Genomic DNA, 25,134 nt, shown 5'->3' with positions numbered 1-25,134 from the left:
CGGACAACAGTGTGACCAGAGGCAGGAGCTGGTTCTCTGGAAGATAACAACACAGGCAAAGCCAAGGAGGCCAGCAGAGGCGCCTTTGTCCCCACCACCCAGAGCCAAGGGCAGGGTGCCAGGGGAGCTGGAGAAACACAGCAGCATGGCCACTGAGCCCCCACCCAGTGGCCTTTCCCTGAGGCTGGCCACACAGTGTGCAGCAGGCATCTGTGGGACCAAGGAACGCCAGCCCCTTCCTCTTGGGCTCCTTCCCGCCTGTTCTGCCACCACCCACCCACTGCCCAAGGAACCACCGAGGAAGCATGGAGGGCTGGGCAGGTGCACAGCACGCAGGCCAGAGCCCACTGCTGGGAGGCTCCAGAAATGGGGCCTCTCCCTAAATATGGCACTTTACCCTCCTAGATGGAGGGTTGTTGGCATAACTGAAATATTACGGTATGTTCAAGTGTGACCACAGAAAACGAAGATAATCTCAACTGGACAATTAACAAGAGAACAGGGACAGGAGTTCACATCTCTCCCTACTCCTGGCTGGAAACACATTCAGACCTCGTCTCCAGGGTCCCTGCTTCCAGGGTCCACAGACTCTGGGTATATTTCACACACATCCCCTAAGCATAGCCCTAAGTGTAGAACACAACACTGGTAATGAAAGGAGAGAGAGAGACAGAGAGTCATTTCCCCAAAACTGGTGTCAGGATGATGCCTCAGCACATCCCTGGACACATCTGTCTGTCAGCACATGTAATGCACAAACAGAATTCTGACTTGAAAAAGCATCCTTTCCTCCGCCTAATCACGCAGAACTCACAACTGTCCCAAGAGGACATGAAAGGACCTGCCCCATGGTCACGCACGTCCTGTAAGAGGGAGGAATGGCCAGCTGCCAACCTCACCACTCGGATTTGTGTGGCCATGCACCAGTTTCAGGTACACCAGCGCACGGGGAGACATCTGTCACTATAACCAGCGTCTGCTTCCTGCTGGCTCGTGCCCTTCCTCTGGTCACACAGTTGTGACAGCCTTGTAAGTCGGCAGGTCTGTGGCTACAACACAAAATTTAATGGGGGAGCAGCTTGTGCTGAACACAAAAGGCCTGAACCATCTGATTCCCACCTGGGGAGGGAAGGCCCTTCTCCTCCCTCACTCTGGGGACAGAAAGCACACCGGGTCAAGGCCATCTTGTCGCTGGGCAGTGGCCTGGGCTGGGCAGCAGGGGTAGGCTCAGCCTGTGGGGGCCCAGGAGGCATGGGCAAGGCAGCCTGAACCCCACCCTGTGTCCCCACAACCCAAGATCCTACCAGCACAGTCTGTGGGCTGCTAAAACATCACCAGCACAGTGCAGACAGGTGCCAAGAACAAGGTCAGAGTCAGAGCCCACGGTGAGAAAGGGGCATGGCCTTCCCAGACGCAAAAAAACAACTCACACCCTGTGGTGGGGAAGGCAGGGTCAGGGCCCCCAGCCCAGGAGATGGGACCTCTGTTCCCCGGGGAAGACAAGGGGACCGGTGCAGTGTTCTGAGGGAAACCTCCCTAGGCCAGTCACACTCAGTCACACTGGTGTCTACAGGACCACAGTCAGGTGGCAGGTCACACTACCACCAGAGGGCAAATGTCGTTTACTTCACAACTCTGGCGGGTCACCACCCCTCAGATAAGGGCAGGGGCTCGGGTGAGAGCTGGCAGTACCCAGCAAACACACCCATCCCCGCCACCCGTGGTCGCCTTGGCCCCTCTGCTGGCCTGTCCACCAGGAAAGCAGCTGTCAGGAGGAGGCCTGCAGTGGGCCAGGTGTCACGTCCAGGTAATGAGTGACACCCTGCACCTGGGCAGCAGACACGAGGGCTGGACTGCAGGTACATTGCATTTAGTAGTAAGCAGGGTGCGGTGCTTGACCAGGAAAGCAGACAGGCCTGCAACTTCACAGAGCTCATGGGGAGAGAAGAGCACCATGGAAGGAGCTTCCCAGAGGCTCTCAACAAAACTGGAAGCTGGAAGCACTCTGGTTGCTGGGCTTCCCTGCACTGCCTGGTGTTTGCTTGTTCTAAATGGTGAGTCCTTGGTGTCATCACAGAGGCTTCTGGGCTGGCAAAGGGGGGAGGGTGGGGAAGACAGTCATGCTGGAAGCAGCTGCAGAGCCAGCGGCTGGAACGTACAAACCAGAGGGCACTAGAAACACAAGAGAGGTGGAGAGCTTTGCGCAGCCAGGGACACCTGTTGTGCTTCCTGTCCCCTGAGCCTCTGCCAGGCTGAGCAGCCACCTGACGCCAGAGGCAGCCCAGGATCAGAGGACAGACCACCTGTTCATTGGAGGCAGGCAGACCCTGCTGCCCCAGGTCTGCTGGCTCCCTGGCCTTGCACAGCTCGGCTAGGCCCAGCCCTGACCCTTCACTCACAGCCCAGGGGCGGGGAAGGGGCAGGTGGGGGCATGAAGGGCTCCCCAATGGAGCTAGGAGGGGGCAAATTGGGCAGAAAGACAGTCCACGTTTGTGCCACAGGAGAGAGACTGCTCCTGGCACCACAGCCTCCCAGCACAGCAACTGTCCGCAAGAGCTCTCGACCAGAAGGGCTAGAGGGGGCGTCTGACACGCGCACGCTCGAAAGGTCACACCTTTTACAGATCCTAAGCGGAGAAATGGGGATCTGAGAGTTCCTCAGCACCGCAGCTAACAAGGTGACTGAGGCATTTCCAAAAACTCTTATCACAGCCTCTATAGGCATGGCCACAAGCACCCTCAGGTCTGCACTATGGGCGCTGCACATGCATAATCCGGCCCTAAGTCAAAGCTGCGCAGAGGGCTCCAGTGAACTTGGTGCAGGGAAGAGGCAAATGCTCAACATTCATTTAAGCAAATTGAACTCTGTGAATTGTTTTCCAAACGGCTAGATTCTACATTGATATCTTTATGTCCCATGTTTCATTTCTGCTCCAAAACTTGAAATAAGCACAGGAAAGCCCCGCAGCCCTGTTACGCTGGTGCACATGCTCCTTCAGTCTGCAAAAGTGCACTGTGTCCCCCGCGCCTGCACGCCTCCTACTGTGTGCCCGCAGCCCCCACTGCCATGCACCAGCACGAAGCTCTTTACTGAGCGACAGCTCCTCCACCAGAAGGTGAGGTGAGCTCAGGGTGTCAAGCCTGGCACCAGAATGAGGAAGCCAGAGAGAGCTCTGTCCTTCCCACCATCCTGCCTGGTACTTCAGCGGGAGTAGCCCTTAGGAGCCTCCAAAGGTGGCCACTAATCCTCTACCCCATGAGAACCCCAGCTTTGCACTGAAAACACCAAGGAGCCTCGAGTGAGAAGCAGTCCAGCTCAGGCTCTGTCCCAGGGGATCTGTTTACCAGGTAATGAACAGCTTCCAGGGCCAATGGAGGGAGGCTGCCCAAGCTTTCCCCAAGCCCACGGGTCTCCTATCGTACCTGTGGCACAGGCCCCTCAGCAAACCAAACAGCAGCAAACGTGCCTGGGAGGCAGCAGAGGCTCCAAGCCAGCTGACCTCAAACAGTTCCTGTTCAAAACCCACAGGAGTGTTCAGAAATTCAATAGCCCCTTTGACAGAGCGGTGGTCAAATACCCTGGACGATTTGGAAACCCATGGCTAAAGTCAAACCTCACTTCTTTTTTATTAGTTTATATAAGTTCTCTAGAGCTTCTGTAGTTTCTTTACGATTCTAGAATTTTCTTTTAAAAATCGCACCTTTGTTATAGAGCTTGAACAGAAACCTCTGAACTCAGACAAGAGCACGCCCTAGCGGGAGCATGTGTGGAGGGCACTGGACCAGCGCATCAGACCTGAGCAACCTGCACAAGACGCTCTTCTCGAGTGCAACGCCCCGGGAGTCAGCCCCACTCCCTTCTGGTGCCGAGGCTCGGGCCATGCTCCAAGGCCGCCTTTCCCCACAGCACACCGGAGAGCAGACACAGGTCCCTGCCCCAGAGTTCATCTGCCTGAAGGAGGCTGCCTTCCTTCTGGCAAAGCTGCTGTGAAGACCCCTGCAGGGGCGGACAGAAGCCCCCGCCTGCCGCACGGTTACAGCAGCACCCCCGTGCATCCTGCTGCCACCAGGGCTCTGCTCTCCTCTGCCGTGTCTGGGCAGCCCGGCCTTCCCTGGAACCCTCACTCAGCCCGGCTGGGGGGCGCCACATTGCCCAGCGCCCAGTGAGCTCGCCTTCCCAGTCCAGAAATCAACACCCCACACATTCAGTACCATCTCTCTTTTCTATAATAAACATGGTGGTTTTAAAATTTTTTTAAAAATGAATGTTACTTCAAAAAACTTACAATGATTCAGAAACAAATGACTTAACTATTTTTAAGTCCCTATAAATCCAGCACACGGCGCAGGTGGCATGTCCTCCCAAACAGGCCTGCTCTCCTCGGTGACCATCTGTCACCTTCTCCTGTCGTCAAACCCCAGCATCTCTCCCCAGCTAACCTGGAGCTGATGACCTGGCTTCCACAGGACACCGCCCAGCCCTGGGAAGGAAGAGGACAGATGACAGGTGGCCTCTGGGAAGGGAGAAAGGGTGTAGCCTTGCCCATGATGTGCCATTCACATCTTCAAAACCCAGGAAATAAGATGCTAACCTAAAAATGACAGCAATCAGATACCTGTTGTACCTCAGCTGCGTGCAAATGGTTTTGTGTTCCATTTTAGGGCAGCACTATTTTACAGTTAAAACGTTTAAACAAGAAGAGAGCAACAGGAAGAGACGGGTGCCACACATAAGCAGTTACAGGCAGGGGGAGACTGAGGACGAACCCCCTCCCCCCCAAAGTCAAGTCCAGGGTCTGTCTCCGCAGGAGGCAGGAGGCGCCCACCTCAGGTCTCAGCAGGCAGGGCTGCTTCCCAAACCGGAGGCCCCTCTGAAGCTTGCCCCTTCTGGATCACCTGGAGACATGACCCACATTTACCACTTCTCACGCTCTGTCCAGCTACGTGAAAAGCTCTTCCTCTGCCCCACACCTGGGGGGCACCAGGAAATTGTCTCAAAACACCCAAGTGCATAAGGACTCGGTGTTTAAACAAAGGGAACAGAAAGAGGGAATCAGCACTGCTAAAGCCAGCGTTTCCATCAACCATCTGAAAGTACCTCAACCCGGGTAAAAGTAAACTACCTGGCAGGTGGGGAGGACAGAGAGGGGAGACCGGCACCCCTGCGGGGGCCAAGCACCACGCCAGGGACGAGTGCCTTTGAGGAGCACTGCAGAGGAAAGTCCGGCTGTGTCTGGGGAAAGGCCGAAGTGGTCCTGGGCAAACCTCAGAAAGCCGCTGTGCACAGAAAGAAGCCTCTCCTTTGGCACTCGCAGCCTTGCTGCAAGCTTTGCCTTCTTTTTCAGGGGCCTGGGGGAGTGAGGTGATGGATGGGTGGGTCTGATGGGGGCCGGGGCAGAGGAGGGGTCAGCCACCTCCCTGCTCATGGAGGGAGTGCGTAGAGCGGCCACAGGAAGTGTGAGTCCAGGAGCCGCCACAGAGTGAAAACCACAAACAGAGGCCTCCAGGACATGGCCAGGGCCGGGGTCCAGCACACTGCCTCAGGACACTGCCTGAGAATGCACATGGCAGGGGGACAATAGCTCTCTCATGCGCCAGCCTTCGGAAGGAAGGCCAGGCGGCCTGTGAGGAACAAACAATACCCACTCTGAGCTGAAACCCTGCAGGCCGCCACGCGCAGAGAGATATTTCACAGAAAAAGGAAAGAAAAACTTTCCACGGCCATGTAGACTTGGGAAACTTTGCTGAAAGCATCCTACTTAAAAATACCACATAGGCAATGAGAGACTTATCACAGCTGATGCTTTTTGTTAAAGAATCAAAGGGGCTTAGGAAACAATGCCATGGACTCTGTTTACCACTGAAAAGCCTGGGGCCACGGACAGAGTGTCACCACTGTGGCCTGTGGCCAACACCCAGCGTGGAACCTCTGGCGCAGCTCCAGCTCAGATGCAACCTCTGGCACTGTGGCTGAGAGCACGGACCATCTCTGCCCCCTGAGGAGCATCCGGCCAGTGCCCATTCCATTTGCAGGACAGGCAGCCCAGAAAAAGGCCCCCAGCTTCCTGGAGCTGGTCACTCCACCCCTTTCTCTCCATGCTCCCCCAAGAAAGTGGAACCTCGAAACAGCCTTCGCAGGCGAGCTGGGCCTGGGGCTGGGTGTGTGGACTTACCAGTGCTGGGCACGTGGTTCACACGCGCAGGGTTTAGCAGCTCCACGGGCTGGTCTCGGCCAGAAAGTGCATCTGCAGGACAGAGAGAGAGCGTTTGTGTCAGAAACTGCGCAGATGTCAGTGAGGACACTTTACACTCAGAAGACTCAGAGCAGCTCCTCGAGAACCACAGAAATGCGTGTCCACACTAGCCAAGGTGACACTGCGCCTCTCACACAGGCATCATGGCAGACTTGTCAGGAGTTAGTTTAAAGAAGCGTGATTCCTGGAAGTTTTGCCCGTTTTATTTCTTTTCTCTCTCAGAGAACCTCAGGCTTGTCTACGTGGGCCTGCTGCAGTCTTTTACTTTAAAAGATGATGGACTGAATCCCATCGTGGTTGTTTTTATTTGCTGAATCAGAAAATAAAAGACCCTAGGTAGAATAACTAGAACAGTCGTCCCCGAGTGCAGTTCCCAAACTGGCAAACCCCACTTTCCAGCCAAACCCTGTCTTAGCTGTTCAGTTTGCTTGTCAGCGACCACGTTATGCCCGCCTGTGTTCCTCAGAAGTCAGCTTCCTGCGGCGGTCGCAGCGTACAGGTACTAGGAGCAGAGCTACTGTGTGCTGCGGGAAACAGCCCCCGAAGGCAGCTTCGCTTAAAGCAGCGGTGGGTGTGCGGGTGGGATAGTCAAGGAAACGGACGACACAGGAAACCTTCTAGAAAAAGACCTGGCCAGGAGCTGACAACGTAAGGGACGGTTTCTGTTACATCCTGTTCGACTTGGACTGTCTTCAAGGGGCGGTGTCTGCATGGTCAGGCTACTGCGGGGCTGGGCCCAGGGCCCGTGCACCACCCAGGCCTGTAGCAGGCCCGTGTAGACAGGCCTGAGATTCTCTGAGAAAAGAAAGAAAACTGGCAAAACTTCCAGGAATTACGCTTCTTTAAATTAGCTCCTGACAAGTGTGCCACGAGGCTTGTGTGAGAGGCACGGCGTCACCCCGGCTAGTGTGGAGGGCGGAAGGCACCTTCCTTACCGACTTGAGGGAGGAGACACGAGCTACATGGAGCAGCCTTCGGCTCCCTTAGACAGACTTTCAAATCATGACAAGAACAAATAACATCAGGTTGACTAACGGTAATAAAACCTTGCATTTTATCCAAAATGGGTAACACTTCGCAGAGCCTTCAAGTTGTGTTACAAGTTACACAACACCCCTGTGTCTGGAGATGTTCAAGTCTAAGGACAAAGGCAGTGAAAGGCCTGAGGTCTGAAAGGTTGCTCCTGGGAGCTGAGACAACCCGAGGGAGGGGGCGTGAGGCCCCCACGGTGCCCTCCACCATGGTCTGCGAGCGCCCCTCTACCCGACACCCATGGGAGGGCATGGAGCGGCTCTGAATGCACCTGCGGGGTCTGTGCTCCTGGGCAGCTTGGAGAACCAAACACCAGTATGTGGCCCCTCCCACAACCAGCCCCCTCCCCCCAATTCTGGCCCCTTGAAGGTATCAAAATAGTTATAAGAAGACGGCATGCTTGGGGGTAAGATAGTCCATGCTCCTGAGTCGAGGAAGGATGGAGGTGCTCTTGACCCTGGGAGCAAACACCAGGCCCAACTACGGGCAATGGGGGCGTCTCCAGGAGCACGGCCACTGAGCGGGCCTGACCACAGAACTGTGAACCTAAGGCCATGAGCACCTCCAATGCCACTCACACAGAGACCTCGAGACAGTGATGGGAAACAGGTCTTAAACCTTTCTCTTGGAAAGAAATAGGGGACATTATTTCACTTATAAGTGGAATGATTCATTTTCAGAACTGAAAAATTCAGGAACATATACACACACTCTGACTTCTGGCCCACTGTGCAAACCTCAGAAACGTCCAGCTGCAGCTGCCCGATGGGCAGGGTCCCAGCCAGGTGCTGAGACCACCTGCTCAGGGCTCTGCAGCGGGGCTCTGAGGAAGTGCGGCTGTTCTCTCTGGCTCCACCAGCCAAGATAGTCCCTGAACTGTCCTCCTCCAGCCACCTCCTCAAGGTCCACCCTCAGCTTCCATCTGAGTGAAACTTTAGAACCAGAAGCAGTTAAGACACCAGACACCAGCAAGCGTCCTCGTTTCACAGTGAGGAAGCTCCTGCCCCTGGTGGTCCGTGGCTCAGGGCGGCACCGAGCTCGACGTGGGATGGAGCCAGGGTCGACCCCGTCCTGAAGGCCTTGATACTGCACAGCCATGTGAACGAATGACGCTGGCAGCACGCCCTCCGCCCGCGCTGAGGCTGAACACCAGCACACCTCCGTGTCATCCACCTCGAGTGGAAGTGCAAGACGTGCGGTATCAGTGTGTCTAAAGCTTCGCGTGTGGTTTAACACACCGTGGGGCTCGGCCGGTCGTGGCTCAGCCAGTTCTGGGCACTGGCCTGCGGTACATCGTGCTGAGGACCAGGGAGAGATTAATCACATGCATGAAGTAGCTGGCAGCCCAGGAAACACAGCCATTGGGTAAGAGCATGATGGACTCCACACGTAACCTGAAGCCGAACACGCCGCACAGGTCAGGGAGAGAGGCTCTGCCTGGGCTCGGAACAGAAGCTGGCTGGCTGACATCGAGGCAGCCTGTGAACTTGAGCCCCAGCCCTGACCTTCCACATCTTGTGGAACAAGGTCCAACTTAGATCTAGCGGGAGGGTGTTCTGAGCTGGCATTAGGTTATTAGGAAGAGCCCCCTCTCCAGAAAGGAGCCACCCTGTGAAAATGCCTGCGAACAGCAGGAGGGTCTAAACACACAGGCACTGCAGAGGGTGAGCAGAGGGCCTGTCACCCAACACTCGCAGCAGAAGGCCGGCAGTAGCCTGAGCCCTGGACAACTGGAATTCCCGCCCTCGGCTCCTCCCAAGTCACTCATTCACCAGGACACCAGAAGCAGACACCACAGCCTCATCCCTAAAGGAGGGAGACAAAAGCCAAAAAGCAGGTGCTTTCAAAGAAGGTAGGTGACAGACCTGAAGGGCATAGATGTCCCCTGGCTCAATCAAACACCCAGGTTTCATTGCATGTCTCTAAGAAACACTGTCAGGAGCCCAGTGTGCTCCGGACACGCATCAGGCCCTGGGAACGGTGCTGAGGGGGCACAGACTGCCCTCTAGGGCCACGGGCCATGGCGAAGACAAGCAAGTGTTACCAACACCATTTCATCCTCGGTACCCAGGTCTCAACCCTAAAGACGAGCCCAAAGACCTGGAACCCCTTGCCACGACAAGGGGAGGGTGACCATGAATCACAGACTGTGCCAATGTGACAAGCAACATGTCTGTGTGACCCCCAAACCACCAGTCTCCCCAGTGTCTCACCAGGGCAGCTCTACGCAGTGGCTACTCATCCCCATCTGCTGCCTGGGGGCTGCCAGGGGCTCGAATCTCCCTCCAGAGGCTCACCTAGGGGCAGGAGCAGCAGGTACAGAATCGAGGTGCTGTCCCACTGGTGGGGAAGCACCCAGAAGTCTGACAGTTTCAGTGCTCGCCATCAGCAGTGACACATGACACCAGGCTCTCCTGACACCTCAACCTTCCCCGGGAGAAGTGGGTTTCAAGGGATCGATCCAGCCCTTCAGGGTCTAGGGAAGGTGCTTCCTCCCTAGAAGCTGCCATGCTCCACCTACCTGCCCACACTCCAGATGGAAGGGTCCCTTTCTGCAGCCTGACACTGGACTGTCAAGTCTGGGCACAGCCCCGCTGCCAGATGCTGCGGCGAAAGGACGACAAGAGAGGATGTCTCGTGAATCACACGGGGAGATGCGCTGCTGAACCTGGGTCCTGGAGAGCGCTCCCTCTGCCCGGACCTGCGCCATGTACCCCAGGGGTTCACCTACAGCCCTGAGACACAGACAAACAGAGCCAACCAGTCCAAAGAGGCCTCCCAGAGCTGGGAGCCAGGGGTCCTGCAGAAAGGGGGCTGTCAGAGGTGCAGCTTGTGTCAGAGGCTTTAAACCATCTCTGGTTTCCCTTTCTTTCCCTTTTGCACTACTAGCAACATACCGAGCATTGTTCTAAACATTGTATCTAGTTTGTAACATTTTTAAAACATAACTCTTTATTTTAAGGAGAGGGGACACACAAATCATGCCACCCAAATGCCACAGCTGGGAGCATTTAGCAGCTCTGCGGGAGATGCCAGCCTCCCGGGCACGCTGTGCGCATGACCTGCGTCTCTCACGCGCCTCCTCAGAGCCCAGACCGCCCCTCTGCATCTGACACCAAGTGCTCAGGCCTGCATGTGTGCTTAAGGTCACTTGTCACCACGATTTCACTCCAGAGTCCACAGTACTCCCCTCCCCCAACAAAGCCAGCTTTCCTGGGCCCTCCCCCAGAGCCGCCTGCATCTGCAGAAGCCACGCTTACGTATCGTTAGACACACGTGGACGTGCGCGACGGATCACAGCTCCCCAATTCAGACCTGACCATTATTCCTTTTGTAACCGCCTATATACAAGGTTAACTTCAGTTTCTAAAAATACAGTGATTACCTGTATCATGTTCTATTTTAATCTTCTAAAAATAGAACTACTGGCAGGAGCAGCAATTTGCTATTAGCTGTTAACTATGCTAATGTCAGTGACAGGATATAAATTTCTGTTCTTTTGACTCTTTCAGCCTGAGGCTTCTGCACGTCCTGAGGAGTCCCAGGCACCTGCGACTGGTGGCACTGAGGTTCAGCTGTGAGTACAGAGCCCAGACCCACTCCTAGGTGTCCCTGACCTCACATGACCTGGCCAGTCTGGGCCTCATTTTCCACATCTGTAAAATGGGTGACATGATACTGTTCACCTCAGAGGCCACTGCGTGAGCCCCCTGCCTGACACCTAGCTCACAGGACTTGCTTGCAAACAGCAGGACAATGTGCCAGGAAAACCAAAGTGCAGAAGTGAGTCCTCTAATGCTCACCCCTCTCAGCAGGTGGGGTTCTTCCCAGGTGTCAGTAGTAATTAAGGAAAACCAGGAGGCACAGGAAGGAACAACACAACAGGAAGCTTCTGTATCCCATAGAAGTCCTTCTTGGGGACGGGGGACAGGCCTGTGCATGCACCTGGCCTCAACACTTCTCAAAGGGCAGGCTGGCCCAGGCCAGGCCGGAGAGTGGTAGGCTGCTTCCAAGTAGCCAGGATGGCTTATTAAACAACCTCTCCAAATTCTGAAAGCTTCATAAATCTAAGAATACACACACACACACACACACACACACTTAGATACATCCAAGTTTTTAGACTATGATTCCTTATCATCTATTTTGTAAGGATCTTTGAATTAAGAAAGAAGTCAAAATAAAATCATTTCTTTCCTGTCCCCACATGCACATGTGTGTGCTCACTTTCCGGACTGTTCTCTGCAAACCAACCACCCGTTCATGCCCCCAGGCGCATGCCTCCAGCCAGCGTCCGGTGGGCCTGGCACTGCAGGAGCAGAGCGAGAGCCTGATGACACTCTCATCCTGAAGTCGCCTGCTTTACAGACCCCCTGAACTGAGATGTCTTCAGCTTCCCATGAGAGATAGTAATTATTGGAACACATTCATTTCATATTATTCAACAGTCAAGTCAGACAAAATCAATCATGTCCCACTGTACTCGTCTGTGACGAGTAGAATAATGGACCACAGAAATTACGCCAAACAAAACCAAAGAATTCAGCAGCTTTTCTTAACCTATATATCCAACTACACCTGTACAGACAGATCGTGTCCAACCGCTTAGCAGGAAACCAATCTGTAATTAAAATGAGCACCCTTAGGTGGGTACTCAGTTATGACTGATCTACATCCTACAGCACAGCCTCTAAGAAACGAGGCTGTCTGAACCCCTGGTAACAGAGGTGTCTGCCTTTACACCAGGAAGGCAGGGGAAGCACCACAATCTGCGTGTGCCCTGTGCCCAGGCCGATCTCGTGGAGTTCCTGCTGTGAGACACGAGAAAGCATGTCCACAGGCCCTGGTGGATCCATGTGTGCAAAGCATGTCTGAGACAGGACCAAGCATGCTCTCCTTACTGAGGGCGGGAAATGACCGTGAAAAGTGTGGAAGGCACAGGCACAGAGTCAGAAAGCTAAATGTAAACAGGAAGCATTTCTGAGTAATAAACAGAAATGGCAAAAGAAGAAAAAAAGATGAGACTTTTTTTTTTTTTTTACAATAATTGAGAATGCTAACCACTTAGAAACCATTGCTGAACTAACAACTAAAGGATTATTTCAGAAAGAAGGAAATTCTGTCCAAAGTGAAAGTACGGTGTCAGGAGGAGGGCAAGGTGACGCACTGGCGGGCAGCTCAGTAAGGACAGGTGAGTGCCAAACGCTAAGCCACGCCCGGGCTTCGTTCGGCCATCAGTCCCAGACCACTGTCACTATGTCACACTGTCTCCTCAAGTGTGTCTGTCTGAACTGCTCATCAGTTTCCTCTTAAGGACAATAGAAATACTAAAAATAAACGAGGTTCCCTCTTCACTTTGACAGTGAGGAAACTCACAGCTGAATTTCAGTTCGTTTTTGAGGAATTATGCAAGATCTGCAATGCGTTCCGGGGGTACTTCTCTTTGGCAGACCATTGCTCTCCCTTTGCTCTGATTTCTCATCTTGACTCACATCGTCCTCATGAAATAAGAACCGAGAACAGACATCCCTGAAACTGTACGGCACGAGTACCGAAGCCCTCACCCCACTGCCTGGCTGCTTCTCGAGATAAAAGGGCAGCAACTGCTGAAGCTGGCCCCGTTTGAGTGAGTGGTAACAAAACTCTTTGCAGAAGCCGAGCTGCGCTGAGAACAGAGTGCGTTCATCAGTCCCGCTGTCACACACAGGAAGCGACCAGGGACGCAACTGAGCAACCAACGCAGGGGCGCACTTGACACCACATTTACCGTATTTGCATGGCAGAGAGCCCTTCTCTGAAATCAGCTACCCTTGTGCAAAAGCGACTATTTTTGAGAAATAATAAGGAAGAGATTGCTTATCCTCAGAGATTAGTCCCAAGCAACCAGCTCTGGGGAAAGGATAAATCCACTTTATGCAAATACTTCTGCAAAGGCTCTCTATTAATGCAAATATTATGTTTGTCTTTTATTCGAATGCAAACAGCATCTGTTCTGCAGTCAATACCACCACTTTGTAGTTTGTGCTGAGCAGCTCTAGCACATTCCAGCTGCTTTCAGCTGCTTTTTAGAGTCGGAAACAGATTTCCAGAGAGCCAGAGGCACAAAAGGAAGCTTGCTGAGGGGAGAAAGCGAGTGTGCTGGGTTCCTGGAGAGGCCTCTTCACTCCCAAGGAAAGAGACAGAAATCCAAGAACGAATTCTGAGTTTACTTCTGGAGAGGTTTGGCTTTGTGTGTGGGATTTTCTTTTTTAATAGTTTTGACTAAGGAGGAAATTAAGATTGCTTTTTATATACGCCTTTGCTGGAAAAATATACTCAGAAAAACACGCTGTAAAATAAACACTGGGCGGCACCAGGGTGCCACCAGAGCCGACACTGGCTCCCTCTGAAAGCTCTGCCTTCACCCCACAAACCCCTCCTATAGATGAGGGCGGTGACCCCAGAGGCTCCTTGCTAACACTGACGTCCTAGGATCACTTCACAAATACTCTTCTGCCTCTGACAGAACAATAGCTCCTAAGAGGGGTGACATCTTGACAGTTTTCCCATCAATGATCCTAAAACAATGACTAGCTCAGGAACAGTAGAGACTGGATGGACAGATGGGCCATGCTACAAATGAGGAAACAGATAATCTGAAAAGTTGACCTGAGGTCCTTCAGCCTTCAAATATATTACACTTCCAAAATCTCTACCCAACCAGGAGCACCTGAACAGTCCGACCCTTCCATCTGCATGGACTGCAGACAGGGTACCCATCGGACCCTCAGTCTAGACCAAGGATCTTCACGGAACAACTATGAAGAGACGGGGAACTCGGGTACTTTCAGACACCCCTCAAAATGAACTTGCCGTGGAAACTTCAAAATATCTACTTGAACAAATAATTTTTGGGGTAAGTAAAGCACTAATAACACCCTTTAACAATTAGTTTAGTTACTAATGTCATTTCAAATTTACTAATTTTCCCAGATACACTGCTAATCATCTTACGCTATTCCTCTCAATCACACAGGAAGGGTTTTGTTTCTGAAAAATAAACTCTGGACATCAACACTTAATGGATAAACACGACTTCTTCAAAACACAAGTGTAAGTGAAGGTGAGTGAGGGCCTCTGACCTAGTCACACGGCAGAGCAACCGGGAAACAAGAGCCATGGAGAGAGAAAGTGGCCTGACAGTGCCTATGTCAAGGTTCCATTTCAAGGGTGTAGAAATGAACAGCAAAATAAACTCAGAGAGTAAAAAATAGTAATAAAGAACAAAATTATTAAGGTAGAAAATATATAAACAGGATTAACAAAACCAAGAACTGGTTCTATAAAGACACAAATAAATGGAAAGCTCTCTGGTGAGCATGAAGAAGGTTCACTGGTCACAGGGAAGGGGCTGCTCCTGGCACCTAGTGGGCATCCATCTAAGGGAAACGTCAGGACTTCCTGCCAAGGAGTGGACTCTGGAGCCCCACGTGGGCTTCACGCCAGGCTCCCTATGTGCCAGCGTGCGATCGTGGCCATGTTTCTTCCCCATGGCACAGGGGTCTCACAGCTTGTTGTGAGGGTCAACCAGCTCACTAAAGATAAAGCATCTAGAACAGGGTCTTGTCGGTGTCCAGTAAACGGACTAGGTTTCCATCCCCTTGAACAAAGTACAGAGGCCCCGAGCAGGCCTACTGGCCTTCCTTCCCTCCCATAAGCCAGCACTGCGGCAGCACCATCTCCATGCAAATATAAAATGCACGTGGAGCAGACCGTTCATGAGAACAGCAGCCTTCACTGGCTCCCAGCACCAGCAGGGTCTGGTCTGGGGTCCCTGACAGGCAGAGAAGGCTCCTCCAGTCCGCCTGGTCAAGGTGCCCAGGTCCCACTGTCCACAGTGGTCTCACCCCGCCTCCTGCCGGGCACGCCCTCACCTGGGGCCTGAGCCTGTGGAAGACAGGAGGGCAGTGTTTACCGCACTGTGCTAAAGGGTCTGACTTTCCCAGAACAGAGGCTGTTCCCTGAGCCTGGGAGGGAGGCACAGGCGCCCTTCCCTGTCAGCAGCCACAAAGGAAGCCCCGCTCCCAGTGTGCAGGGCAGGGGCCACTCAGCCTGGCCCACTGTCCCACCACCTGAGCACAACTCCCAGCAGGACTCCGGCCCCATGCTGAAGCTCAGCGCTGGCAATGTCCTCACGAGACGCTGCGCATGTGTGCTGGAGTAGGGGCTGGCACAGGGGCTGGGTGAAGATGAGTTTCTCAGCCCACCCTACAAAGGTAAACAGAAAACAAGTGTGCACAAGTGATGGCACCTGATACAAGGAATTCAGTTTAAGGCTCAACTCACTCCTGAGCACACATTCAGACCCACAAAGTGTGTCTGAGATGAAAAAACCAGCGGCCACTTCCTAAAAAGGGGACAGCTGCAATGTGGCTGCTGCCTGGGCAGGGAGGGGGGCATAGTGAGCTGGTGGCCACTCTCAGAGGCCCCGAGCCTTCCCTCACTGCCCTGGTTGTGGAGAGGGGCCACGTGCTCGTGTGCGGGCACCTGCGACCTCCAGGAAGACACACCTAGGGACCACCACCCAGTACACCGAGTGGGCTTCCATGCAGCATTTTGCTAAAAAGCGTTTCCTGCCCTGGTGTCTCCTCGGGGACCCTGTTTCTGTGACACGAGGGAAGTTTTTGTGGAATCACAAACTTTGGTTTAGTCACAGTCTTCAGAGCCGGAGTAGCGACTTGGTTCTCTGTGGAATGACAAATGGAGGGATATATTTCCCCTGAGACTTTGAAATGAATAGGAGGAAGAGGAGAGGGAAACTGCCAAGGCAGAGATCACAATCTCATCACTCGCCCCTTCCCTGCTGGGCCTGGCAGAGCACAGGCCAACGCCATCCTCTCACAAGGTGTCCAGACTCTAAGCGCCCAGCAGAGGTGGGACTGGACTTCCCTCTCCCACCACACAGCAGACCATGGGTGGACAGGATGCAGGGTCCAAAAACTGAAGTGACCCTGCAGCCTGGCTGCCTCCATCAGCTGCTGGGAGCCCCCTCCCCCCCAAACCAGGAGTCACCAAGGGAAGGGCACCGCTGCCTGGGTTAGCCTGTGCACCAGCCCCAGGTCCAGCATGCAACCACCTGACCCCCAGGTGACAAGTGGCCCTTCCCACACAGGTGTGCTGACCCCAGGGTCAAGCACATCTCTCACAGAAAATCACAGCTTCTCACAATGTTCCAGGTTTCATGCACAAAGCCAGAAAAGGCTTCCTTTTCAAACGTGATTCTCAGTAAACACCACAACAGACCCTTTTAAATCAGAAAATCACTCAGACAGTCACTGGGTGTAGTTTCAAAAAAATTTACTCCTTCCAAGAAGCCAGGAGCTCACCCTCAGAAACAGGCCTAGAAAAACCCTGCTGTTGGCCAGCTCAGCACCAGCCCTCAAAGCCACAAAGCCAACCACCTGGCTCTCCCTGAGGTGCTACAGTGAACACTGCACCACCTCTGGGTCTTCATCCCCATTTAGGCAAGCTGTTCCACTCTCACTGGCCTTGGTGGGGACTCCCAGATTCCCTCCGGGTCAGAGCTGTACGTGGAAACTGATCAAGTCTGAAATGCATTAGTGCCCCACAGCCCCTGCCAGGGCCACCAGGGCCACATCGCAGCCTAGCCACCACCCAGGGTTCCCCAAAGTCAGCAGAGGCTTTCAACCCCCTCCAGACACTGCGAAGGCAGCAAACATCTATGACTGTTCACGGAAGGGCTCCCACACTACAGCAGCTATAGAGAGAGCTGTACACTCAAGAAACCAGCCACAGGCCGGAAACATCAAACCGCAGCTCAGAAGCACTTCCTGGGGGGGTGTCCGTGGGGGTAGGCGACCCAGCAGGACACCAGGGCCCTTGCATGAAAGGGCCTGTGCACCAGCAGCCCTGTGCCATGTGCTCACAATAGGGTGATGGGGACTGAGAGCCTGGGGAAGAGGCCAGCCGCAGCCCCTCCCTCAAGTAGAACCAGAGCCTTCAAGTTTTCAACATGAAGTCTATGCTGCTCATTGTTTCTGGCTTCTAGATTTTTAGATAATTCCAAATATGGAATTTGGAATTATCCACCACATCTATGAATGAAGGTGTTTTCCTAAAAAGACAAAGACCATCAAGCAATTTTCAGAACACTCAACACCACACTATGAGCTACCTTTGATTTCCATGCATACATCAGAATTCTCTCCTTTATCTAAATTAAATCTAAGGGTTATCAAAATAATCAGAAAAATATTTGTTCAGCTGTCATTTTTTAATTGGTCTAATTCTTTAATTGGTCTAAGCCTTCCCTCTGCTGAGCTGCTCCTTCGAGTGTGAGTGCGTGCTGAAGAGGCACACCGTTCTCAGCACGCCCAAGTGCTGGAGGCCAGCAACAGCCCACTCCAGGCCGAGCCTCCCCATCCTGGAGAGAGCGCTGGGCTCTGTACCTCAAAAAGGGGCAGCAGGCCAAGAGCTCGCGGAGATTGGAGGAGGTTTAGGATTTCTTGGGCGCAGTGTGATTTTGAAAAGATGCTGAGTCAATAAGCCCCATGTTGAGGAGAAAGGCCCTCATCCTGACAGAACAAACGTCTCTCTTCTGACTTATCCTGACAAGGAATCAAAATACCTCCTTGGCACTGACTTTTCCCAAACATTTCCACAAACCAACAGCTTTATCTCAGACCCTCCTGGAGACGGCCCCGCCCCCTTGTTGGGAAGGTGGGGGTTCCAGGTGGTGATGGGGCAGCCAGCTGACCGCCCAGCCTCCTGTCCCAGACGTGAGGGCCTCCAAATGAGATTTCCCAGGAGACTGTGTAGACCAGGCTGTGAGAGCTGAACGTCTTTGTGCTTTTTCATCCACCACTAACCACGGCCAGGATTAGCAGAGAAGGGAGAAACGAAAGGTTCTGGGAGGAAACAAGCCTCTGCTTCTGTGCAGAGACCAATGGGGACCCCGGGCACCGGGACCACAAGAGGTGTGGGGCCAAGGGGCTAGCTGGGGGATAGGCACAGGACAGCCCTCACTGACTCAGGACTCCAGCAGAGACCTAAATGAAAGGGACAAAGAAGCCCCTGGGGGGTGAGTTCAGCTGCAGTGAAGGAAGCTGCCAGCATCCGGGCCATCACCTGTGTGGCTGAGCTTCAGGCAACTGTATTCTCAGCCGTTGTGGATATTTCCACATCAGCACTTAATTTACTAACAGGTGGGACTATCCAAGCACCTGTCATCACAAATCTATACACACACGCTCACGGGCGGGTACGCGCACGTGAATAACAAACATAACGGGGTGTACGGGACCAAGACAAGGGCTGGGAAACCTCCAGGCTTTCAGCTCAGCATCCAGGAAGCTCGGCAGGCCCTCCTTCAGCTCAGTGTCCTGGGCTCAGCAATCAGGGATGCCCCCCCTTCCACCCACTCGGGACGGAGACATCAGAGGCTCCCACGGGCCAGCCACAGGGATGGATGCCCCTCATAGGCTCTGCCTACTCCCTGCATGCACAGCAGCTGAGCTCCTCACTGAGGGTTTTATGGGAAGATGACTCCAACCACGTCCACATGCAGACACTGCCAATCTCACACATCAGCCACAAACAGGAAAGAACACATCTTGCACATGTAAGAAGGGCAGTTACAAGGACACACATTGGGGTTGGGGTTGGGATTGGGATTGGGGTTGGGGCGTGTGTCCTGCCCCTAACAAATGGCTCATCGGGACTTGCCAAGGCTTCCTAGGTACCCGCTTCTCAAATAAGCACAGGGCTCTACCTGATCTCCGCCCTTCGATGATGTCCTTACACAATACAAACAGGAGGCACTGAGAAAAAGAGCAGCTCCTTACGGGTGGCTCTGAGGTCACAGGGCGCCATAGCTTTTCTGCAGCGGGACACTCCCAGGGTGGTGGATGGGGGGTGGAGTCAGAGCAGGGGCTGTCCTGCCTGTCCCCATCAGCACCATGGACATGCACAATGATAAAAGCGGAATTCTGCTGGGGCTAAAGGCAACTCAATGGGGACAGAGAGGCAAGCTCTTGGCAGGTGGAAGGGACACAAGTGTCGCTTCGATGGGACACTGATTAGCTGTCCCCTCATGTGCTCCATTGGAAGGGGAGAAGAGCTGACAACGTGCAAAAATCAGGAGCTACTGCAGTGAAACAGCGGATGCAGTGACAAAGGGAAGACCTTTAAAATGCGGATCAAGAGTATTACACTGTGGGGGCTAAGAGACTAGACACTCAAGCCCCAATCAGGGGTGTGATAACACTTTTACCTCTCCGGGGAACTGAACCCCACCCCATCTCCCCAAATAAGTTCTTTCACGCAACATGTTTATAATCTAGTATGCAAACAGATAGAGAACTATCTGTCTTTGTAAATCACCAAACCAGTCACTCAACAGAAAGGACAACCAGCTGATGCTGTGAGTAGGTGTGAATATTACCTGTGAGCAGCACATGGAGATTAAAGTGGCTCCCGAATCAGACCAGTACACTGTACACAGACCCTGGGAAAAGCAAACACAGAGTAAACCCTATACTGACTGGGGGCTGGCTGGTGGCAAGGAAAACTCAAAGCGATCCCTCCTCATTGGGAAAGGAGGTGACTATACTAAATACGCCCTGATTATTGAGATAGCTCAGGAAATACTTGCAAACCAAAGGACTGGAAAACAAAAGATACAGAATTAAAAACTGGTACAAAGGTTGGTATTTAGTATGTTTTGTCTTTATATGGCCTAAAATAGCAGCAGCCTATCCAAAGTTTCCAGTCTCACAAGTTGCATTCTAAGTCAATGTTGTCACTTCTCAAACTGCCAGGATGCTTACTTGGACAGCTCAGAACACCTCCTCGTTCTGGGTGACTGCTCAGGAGAAACCCTTACAACCAGTAGTTACCCTGCGGCTTCCACCCACCCACAGCAAACTCTTGACTCTCAGGCAGGCTCTGCGGTCACCCCACTGTACAGCCATGAAGCCTGAATGGTCAAGACTGACGACAGTGGGTGACTGGAGGACAGGTGTGCCCCCCACAGGCAGGTTGCAGAGCCCCTGCCCTAACCCCCCTCCCAGGACATGTGTCCCCACATGCAGAGTTCCCACGGCTCCATGCCCCACACTTAGCCTGCAGGCAGGGAAACGTCTATCTGTGCGGTGCATGGAGCATTCCAGATGATGTGGAGTTTTTGTTTGGGGGACATTCAGCAAGATCAGCAAGACCAATCTCAATGAAAATTCACAACATGATGCCAAATTCCAACAAACTACCCACAATAACGATGAAAAGGCATGGTTTAAAAATCAGCCAAGAAACTTGGTTCTCTCTGTGAAAGCTTCCATTTACTTGGCCCTTTTCCCATAGACGTTCAATTAAAAACAAGTGTGGGAAAGTGAGCCTCGGTGAACACAGCAGAACCAGGCAAGGAACACCTCTGCTGACAGCCCAGAGGCCTGTTAGCATTTATTCACATTCTGACCCAAGTCGAAGCGGCAGCCCTGGGATGAGACCCGTGCACTGTCGTCTTCAATCCACTCTGACTTTAATAAATATCTCTGATGATACCAAAAACACAAGCAACAAAAGGAAAAACAGATAAACTGGATTTCCTCAAAATTAAAAGCTTCTGTGCTTCAAAGGTCACTGTCCAGAAAATGAAAAGACAACCCACAGAATGGGATGGAACACTTGCAAATCACAGGTCTGACACAGGAGTTGTATCTGGAATACGGAAAGAACCCTTCCCAACACAACAATAAAAAGGCAAATAATCCAATTTAAAAATGTTAGGCAAAAGATTTAAATAGACATCTCTCCAAAAAAAAAAATATACAAATGGCCAGTAAGCCCATAAAAGACTTATTGTGGGGATCACTTTGTAAGGTATATAAATATTGAATCGCCATGAAACTAACATCATACTGTATGTAATTATATTTAAAATAAATTGATTTTTTTTTAAAGTGCAAGCAGAGGGCGAGAGAGGCCGTGTCTGAACTTCAGCTGACACTTGAACAACCAGGAAAAAACTGAAGCAGTACAGACAGAACCAGGGCTTACACTAGCTGCTCAACAGCACAGTCGGCATTCCCGCTGCGACAGCGGCGCTCCAGCTGCGGAGTGAAGAGCCTATCTTCTGGACACGCCCACACACCCGGGGAGGCAGAAGGGCCACGGAGGCCCTGGCTGGGGCCCGAAGCGGAGGGCGGCGCCTGGCCACTCCGGCTCTGCCCTCTTTCGCTCTCTTTGAAACTTTCCGTAATGAACAGTGGAAAGCGACCGCATGCCAGCACTGGGTTTGGGTTCCAGGACGCCCTGTCCCTGTGGCGGCTGCAGTTCGGTGTCCACTAGCGGTCCGCAGCTCTGGAAAGCCACCCTCTAACCCACTCAGAGGCACTTCAGGACACTGCCCCACACGACACCTGTCTTCCTCACTTCCTGGGGCAGCCACCCCTGCACACTCTTTTGGTTTCTGTCCAAGTGCCCAAGGGCAAAGGTACTGGTTCAAGGGCAAAGGTAAAGTTCACAGAGAGGACACTTGTTAGGCTGGGTGGGGGCAGCGTCCTAAGATGCGACCACAGCCGTGATTAGCCAGGCAACTAGGACATCAGCCACGATTTAAACTACAGCCACCATAAACGCTACCTTTACTGAAAATAAACACTTAACTTGCCTGCTTCAAACAAAACAAACTACACTGAGATGGCATGGGGATCGCGGGCTTCCCAGGGCGGGCACCATGCACAGACGCGGCGGGCCCTCGGGCGCACACTCTGGCCAGAACCAACGTGCATCTGCACCCCTCCAGAGTGCGAGGTGTTGGCGGGGCCACAGGGCGAGGAAACGCGGGCGCCACGCCTGACAACCAGCCACGGGCAGGGAGACGAGAGCCAAGACGCGGCGGAGGCAGCAGCGGCGACCACCAGCCCTTGGCCTGCGCAGTGGGCTCATGCATGTGTGCGCTGCAGGCAGGGCGCGTGTGCCCTGTACGTGTTCCAACCTCAGCCCTGGTCCCATCCCCACTCCCTCTGGTGCCAGCCCACCTAGGATGGCGAGGAAAGCCAGGATCTCTGCCTTACAGGAGCCCACCGGGAGGTGACGATGGGAGGAGCCCCAGAGGTCCCCCCACAGTGCCTAGTGCCACCCCAAGGGGCAAGGAAGATCCAGCCCCCACTGCCTGCCTCAGGTGGAAAAGTGTTCCTGAGGGGAGGCCCTGGAGAATGAGCAGGAACCCTCTGGGCAGATGGACCGGCACGCGTGAGGCACAGCAGGCTCGGCGAGGCAGGGTGTGCAGGGAAGGTGGCCCTGTGGGCTGAGGGCAGCACATGAGGCTGGAGGGCCGCAGCCTTCAGGACAGGCCCTGGGCACGAGAGAGCTTTGGAAGGGCTTGGCCAAGGAAGCCGCCCAGTGCAGGAGACGGTAGACCAGTCAGGACCCACCTTCCGAGCTTCCTCTGAGCATGGGCGCAGCAGTTTCTTTCCCGTTTCCTGTCTCATTAGGCCTTCCAGAAAGCACAGGGAGAGGACCCAAGGCCAGAAGAGAAGGTGTACAGGTAGAAGGGCCTTCATCCAAGGGGAGTGCAGGCCCAAGAGGCACACGCAGGGTGAGTGGAAAAGAGCACACTGAAGGTCTCTGCAACACTGACACTAATAGCACAGAGGTGACCTGCCTCTGATCCCACCACAGGTCCCCCCAGCCATGCTGGGTCACACTGCAGGCCTCACTGGGTCCACTGAGGCAGAAGAGCAGTCTTGCATGCAGTCGCTGCAGGGAGAAGTGTCCCCAGGGCCCCTACAGCACTTGCTCCGCAGACAGAAAGCCCTGCTGCTTTCCCAGCAATTCCGTCCCTGGACACTGGCCTGGAGTAGCTCCAAGCACTCAGGTTCTCAGGTCTGGAGAACACAAATGAGAAAGACAACTCTTCTCCCAACAGGGCAACCTCCACACCGAGTTCCCCGCCAGCCAAGGCCACCTGGAGACTGGGGTTCCTGAGAAATAAATTTGTGCTCACCACTGGCTTCAGACCGTTAGGTCATCAAACCCTCCACACAGATGGAAAAGACAGAAAACAAATCAGCAGGAGAGTGGGAGCCGAGAGAAGAGGAAGGCGCAGTTCACGTATCTCTGAGCGAGCCCTCCAGGGCTGTCTGCCCAGAAATGCCTCCCAGCCGCGATTCCTGCAAGGGAGGCGACCACAAGCATTTAAGCTGCTTTCTTTTAAAAATATTTGACAGTCTAATTTACAAAGAAAACTTCTGAGTATGGAGACATCTCCTACCATGCATCAAGGTAACTTGCAGAGGGTTTAAGTTTGCCTCAACGTACCTTCTATGAAGCTCCTAGACCCTCCCTCTAAAGTCACCCCTGCCCGACATGCAGTACCCTCCTCCACCTCCTCTTCTGCTCAGGAGCCTCTGCGGTGAGGTCTGGAAACGGGAGGAGAAGGGCAGGGCAGGTGTGTGGCCACATCCAGCCAGGGAAAGGCACCAGGAGGTGACTGCTCAGGGGGATGGCCCACAGGCCGCCCTCTAGAACTCAGAGCATTTTCATTTTTTTAATCGTCACCTGAGGATATTTTTTCCACTGCTTTTCAGAGCGTGGAAGGGAAAGAGAGAGACATCAATGTGAGAGAGACACATCAACTGGTTGCCTCCCAAACACGCCCTGACCGGAGCCAGGAATTGAGCCTGCAACCAAAGTACATGCCTTTTAGCCAGAACCAAACCTGAGACCCTTCAGTCCGAGAGGTGACATTCTAGCCACTGAGACAAACCGGCCAGGGCTCAGAGCACTTTCAAATTTGAAAGTGATAATAGCCTTTACTTGCAAAAACAAAGCCATGATTTTCAGTCCCCAGGAGACTTGCCTCCTAGAGAGTGAGGCCTGAGCCCTGTGCCTGCAGAGGAGACTCTGCTTTTACGTGCTGAAAACAGGGACTAAATAAATGAATTATTAAATGAATCCATGAACAAAACTGTCTATGTGGCACCAAGCTACAGGCTTACGCTAAGTCCTTAAACATGGTGATGAATGCACTAAGTGGGGCTTGTTACCCCCATCTGACAGGTGAGAAGGAGTGAGGCGCAAAGAAATTGAGCAACGTTCCCACTATCTGAGCATCAAAGCTGGAGGCAGACAGGCTGTATTGATGCCAAAGTCAGTCTCCTTCACTGTCCAAGCAAAAACCAGAGTCCTGGCTCCCAGATGGAGCATGGACAGTAGGAAATGCCCCACCAGGAGGGCGGGTGTGACAGAGGCAAAGGGAGGAGTGAGCTTGAAAAAGAAGCAAAATCAGCAGCTGCAGATCTCCAGTGAAACACCCACTGTGCCTCCATCCAGGAGGTGACAAGTGGGACCCAGAATCAGCCCCGCCAGCCAGGCTGCAGGGAAGAAAACTGGAGGGCTATTCAGCGACAACACTGCCAGCCCCCTCCCCCCCACAGGGTGGCTGCATAATTAATCAGAGGCTTTCCTTCTGGGGAAAAGAAGGCATGTGAATCCATCTGCTCTCTGGGTTTGTCCAGCACTTCCTTTCCTAAGCCCAGCGTGCAGCCTTCACAAGCTTCCCTCCCCACAGCCCAGACCTGCACCACGGCCCGTGGACACGTGCAGCCCACCTCAGGGACCCGTGCTAACAGGGCCTGAGCCCTCTCCAGAGCACACCTGTCTCCATGAACCTGGGATTCCAGGCTTGCTGGCTAAGGAACTGGTCAGTGTCTCCTATCACACTGACTCTATTTTGTCCACCATGGAAAACATGTTGGTCAGAATAAAACAACAGAACCTGCCATCTGGAAATGCGCACTGTACGTGCTCTCATTTGTAACAATGCCAATTACCCATGAGACTCAGAC

The 25,134-nt window shown here is 53.3% G+C and overlaps 1 protein-coding gene across 1 annotated transcript in view; it reads right to left on the bottom strand.

The window, feature by feature from the left end:
• The window catches only part of HDAC4 (histone deacetylase 4), a 176,275-nt gene that overhangs the window by 77,431 nt on the left and 73,710 nt on the right, over window positions 1–25,134 (bottom strand). The window contains exon 3 of the mRNA XM_087819475.1: window positions 6,173–6,244. Within this exon, the coding sequence (XP_087675601.1) occupies window positions 6,173–6,244 (72 nt within the window). The remainder of the gene's footprint in view (window positions 1–6,172; window positions 6,245–25,134) is intronic.

Source organism: Miniopterus natalensis, chromosome 8 (assembly GCF_054644295.1).
Source record: "Miniopterus natalensis isolate mMinNat1 chromosome 8, mMinNat1.hap1, whole genome shotgun sequence".
NCBI classification, from domain to species: Eukaryota; Metazoa; Chordata; class Mammalia; order Chiroptera; family Miniopteridae; genus Miniopterus; species Miniopterus natalensis.
This window is presented reverse-complemented; position numbering and strand designations above follow the sequence as displayed.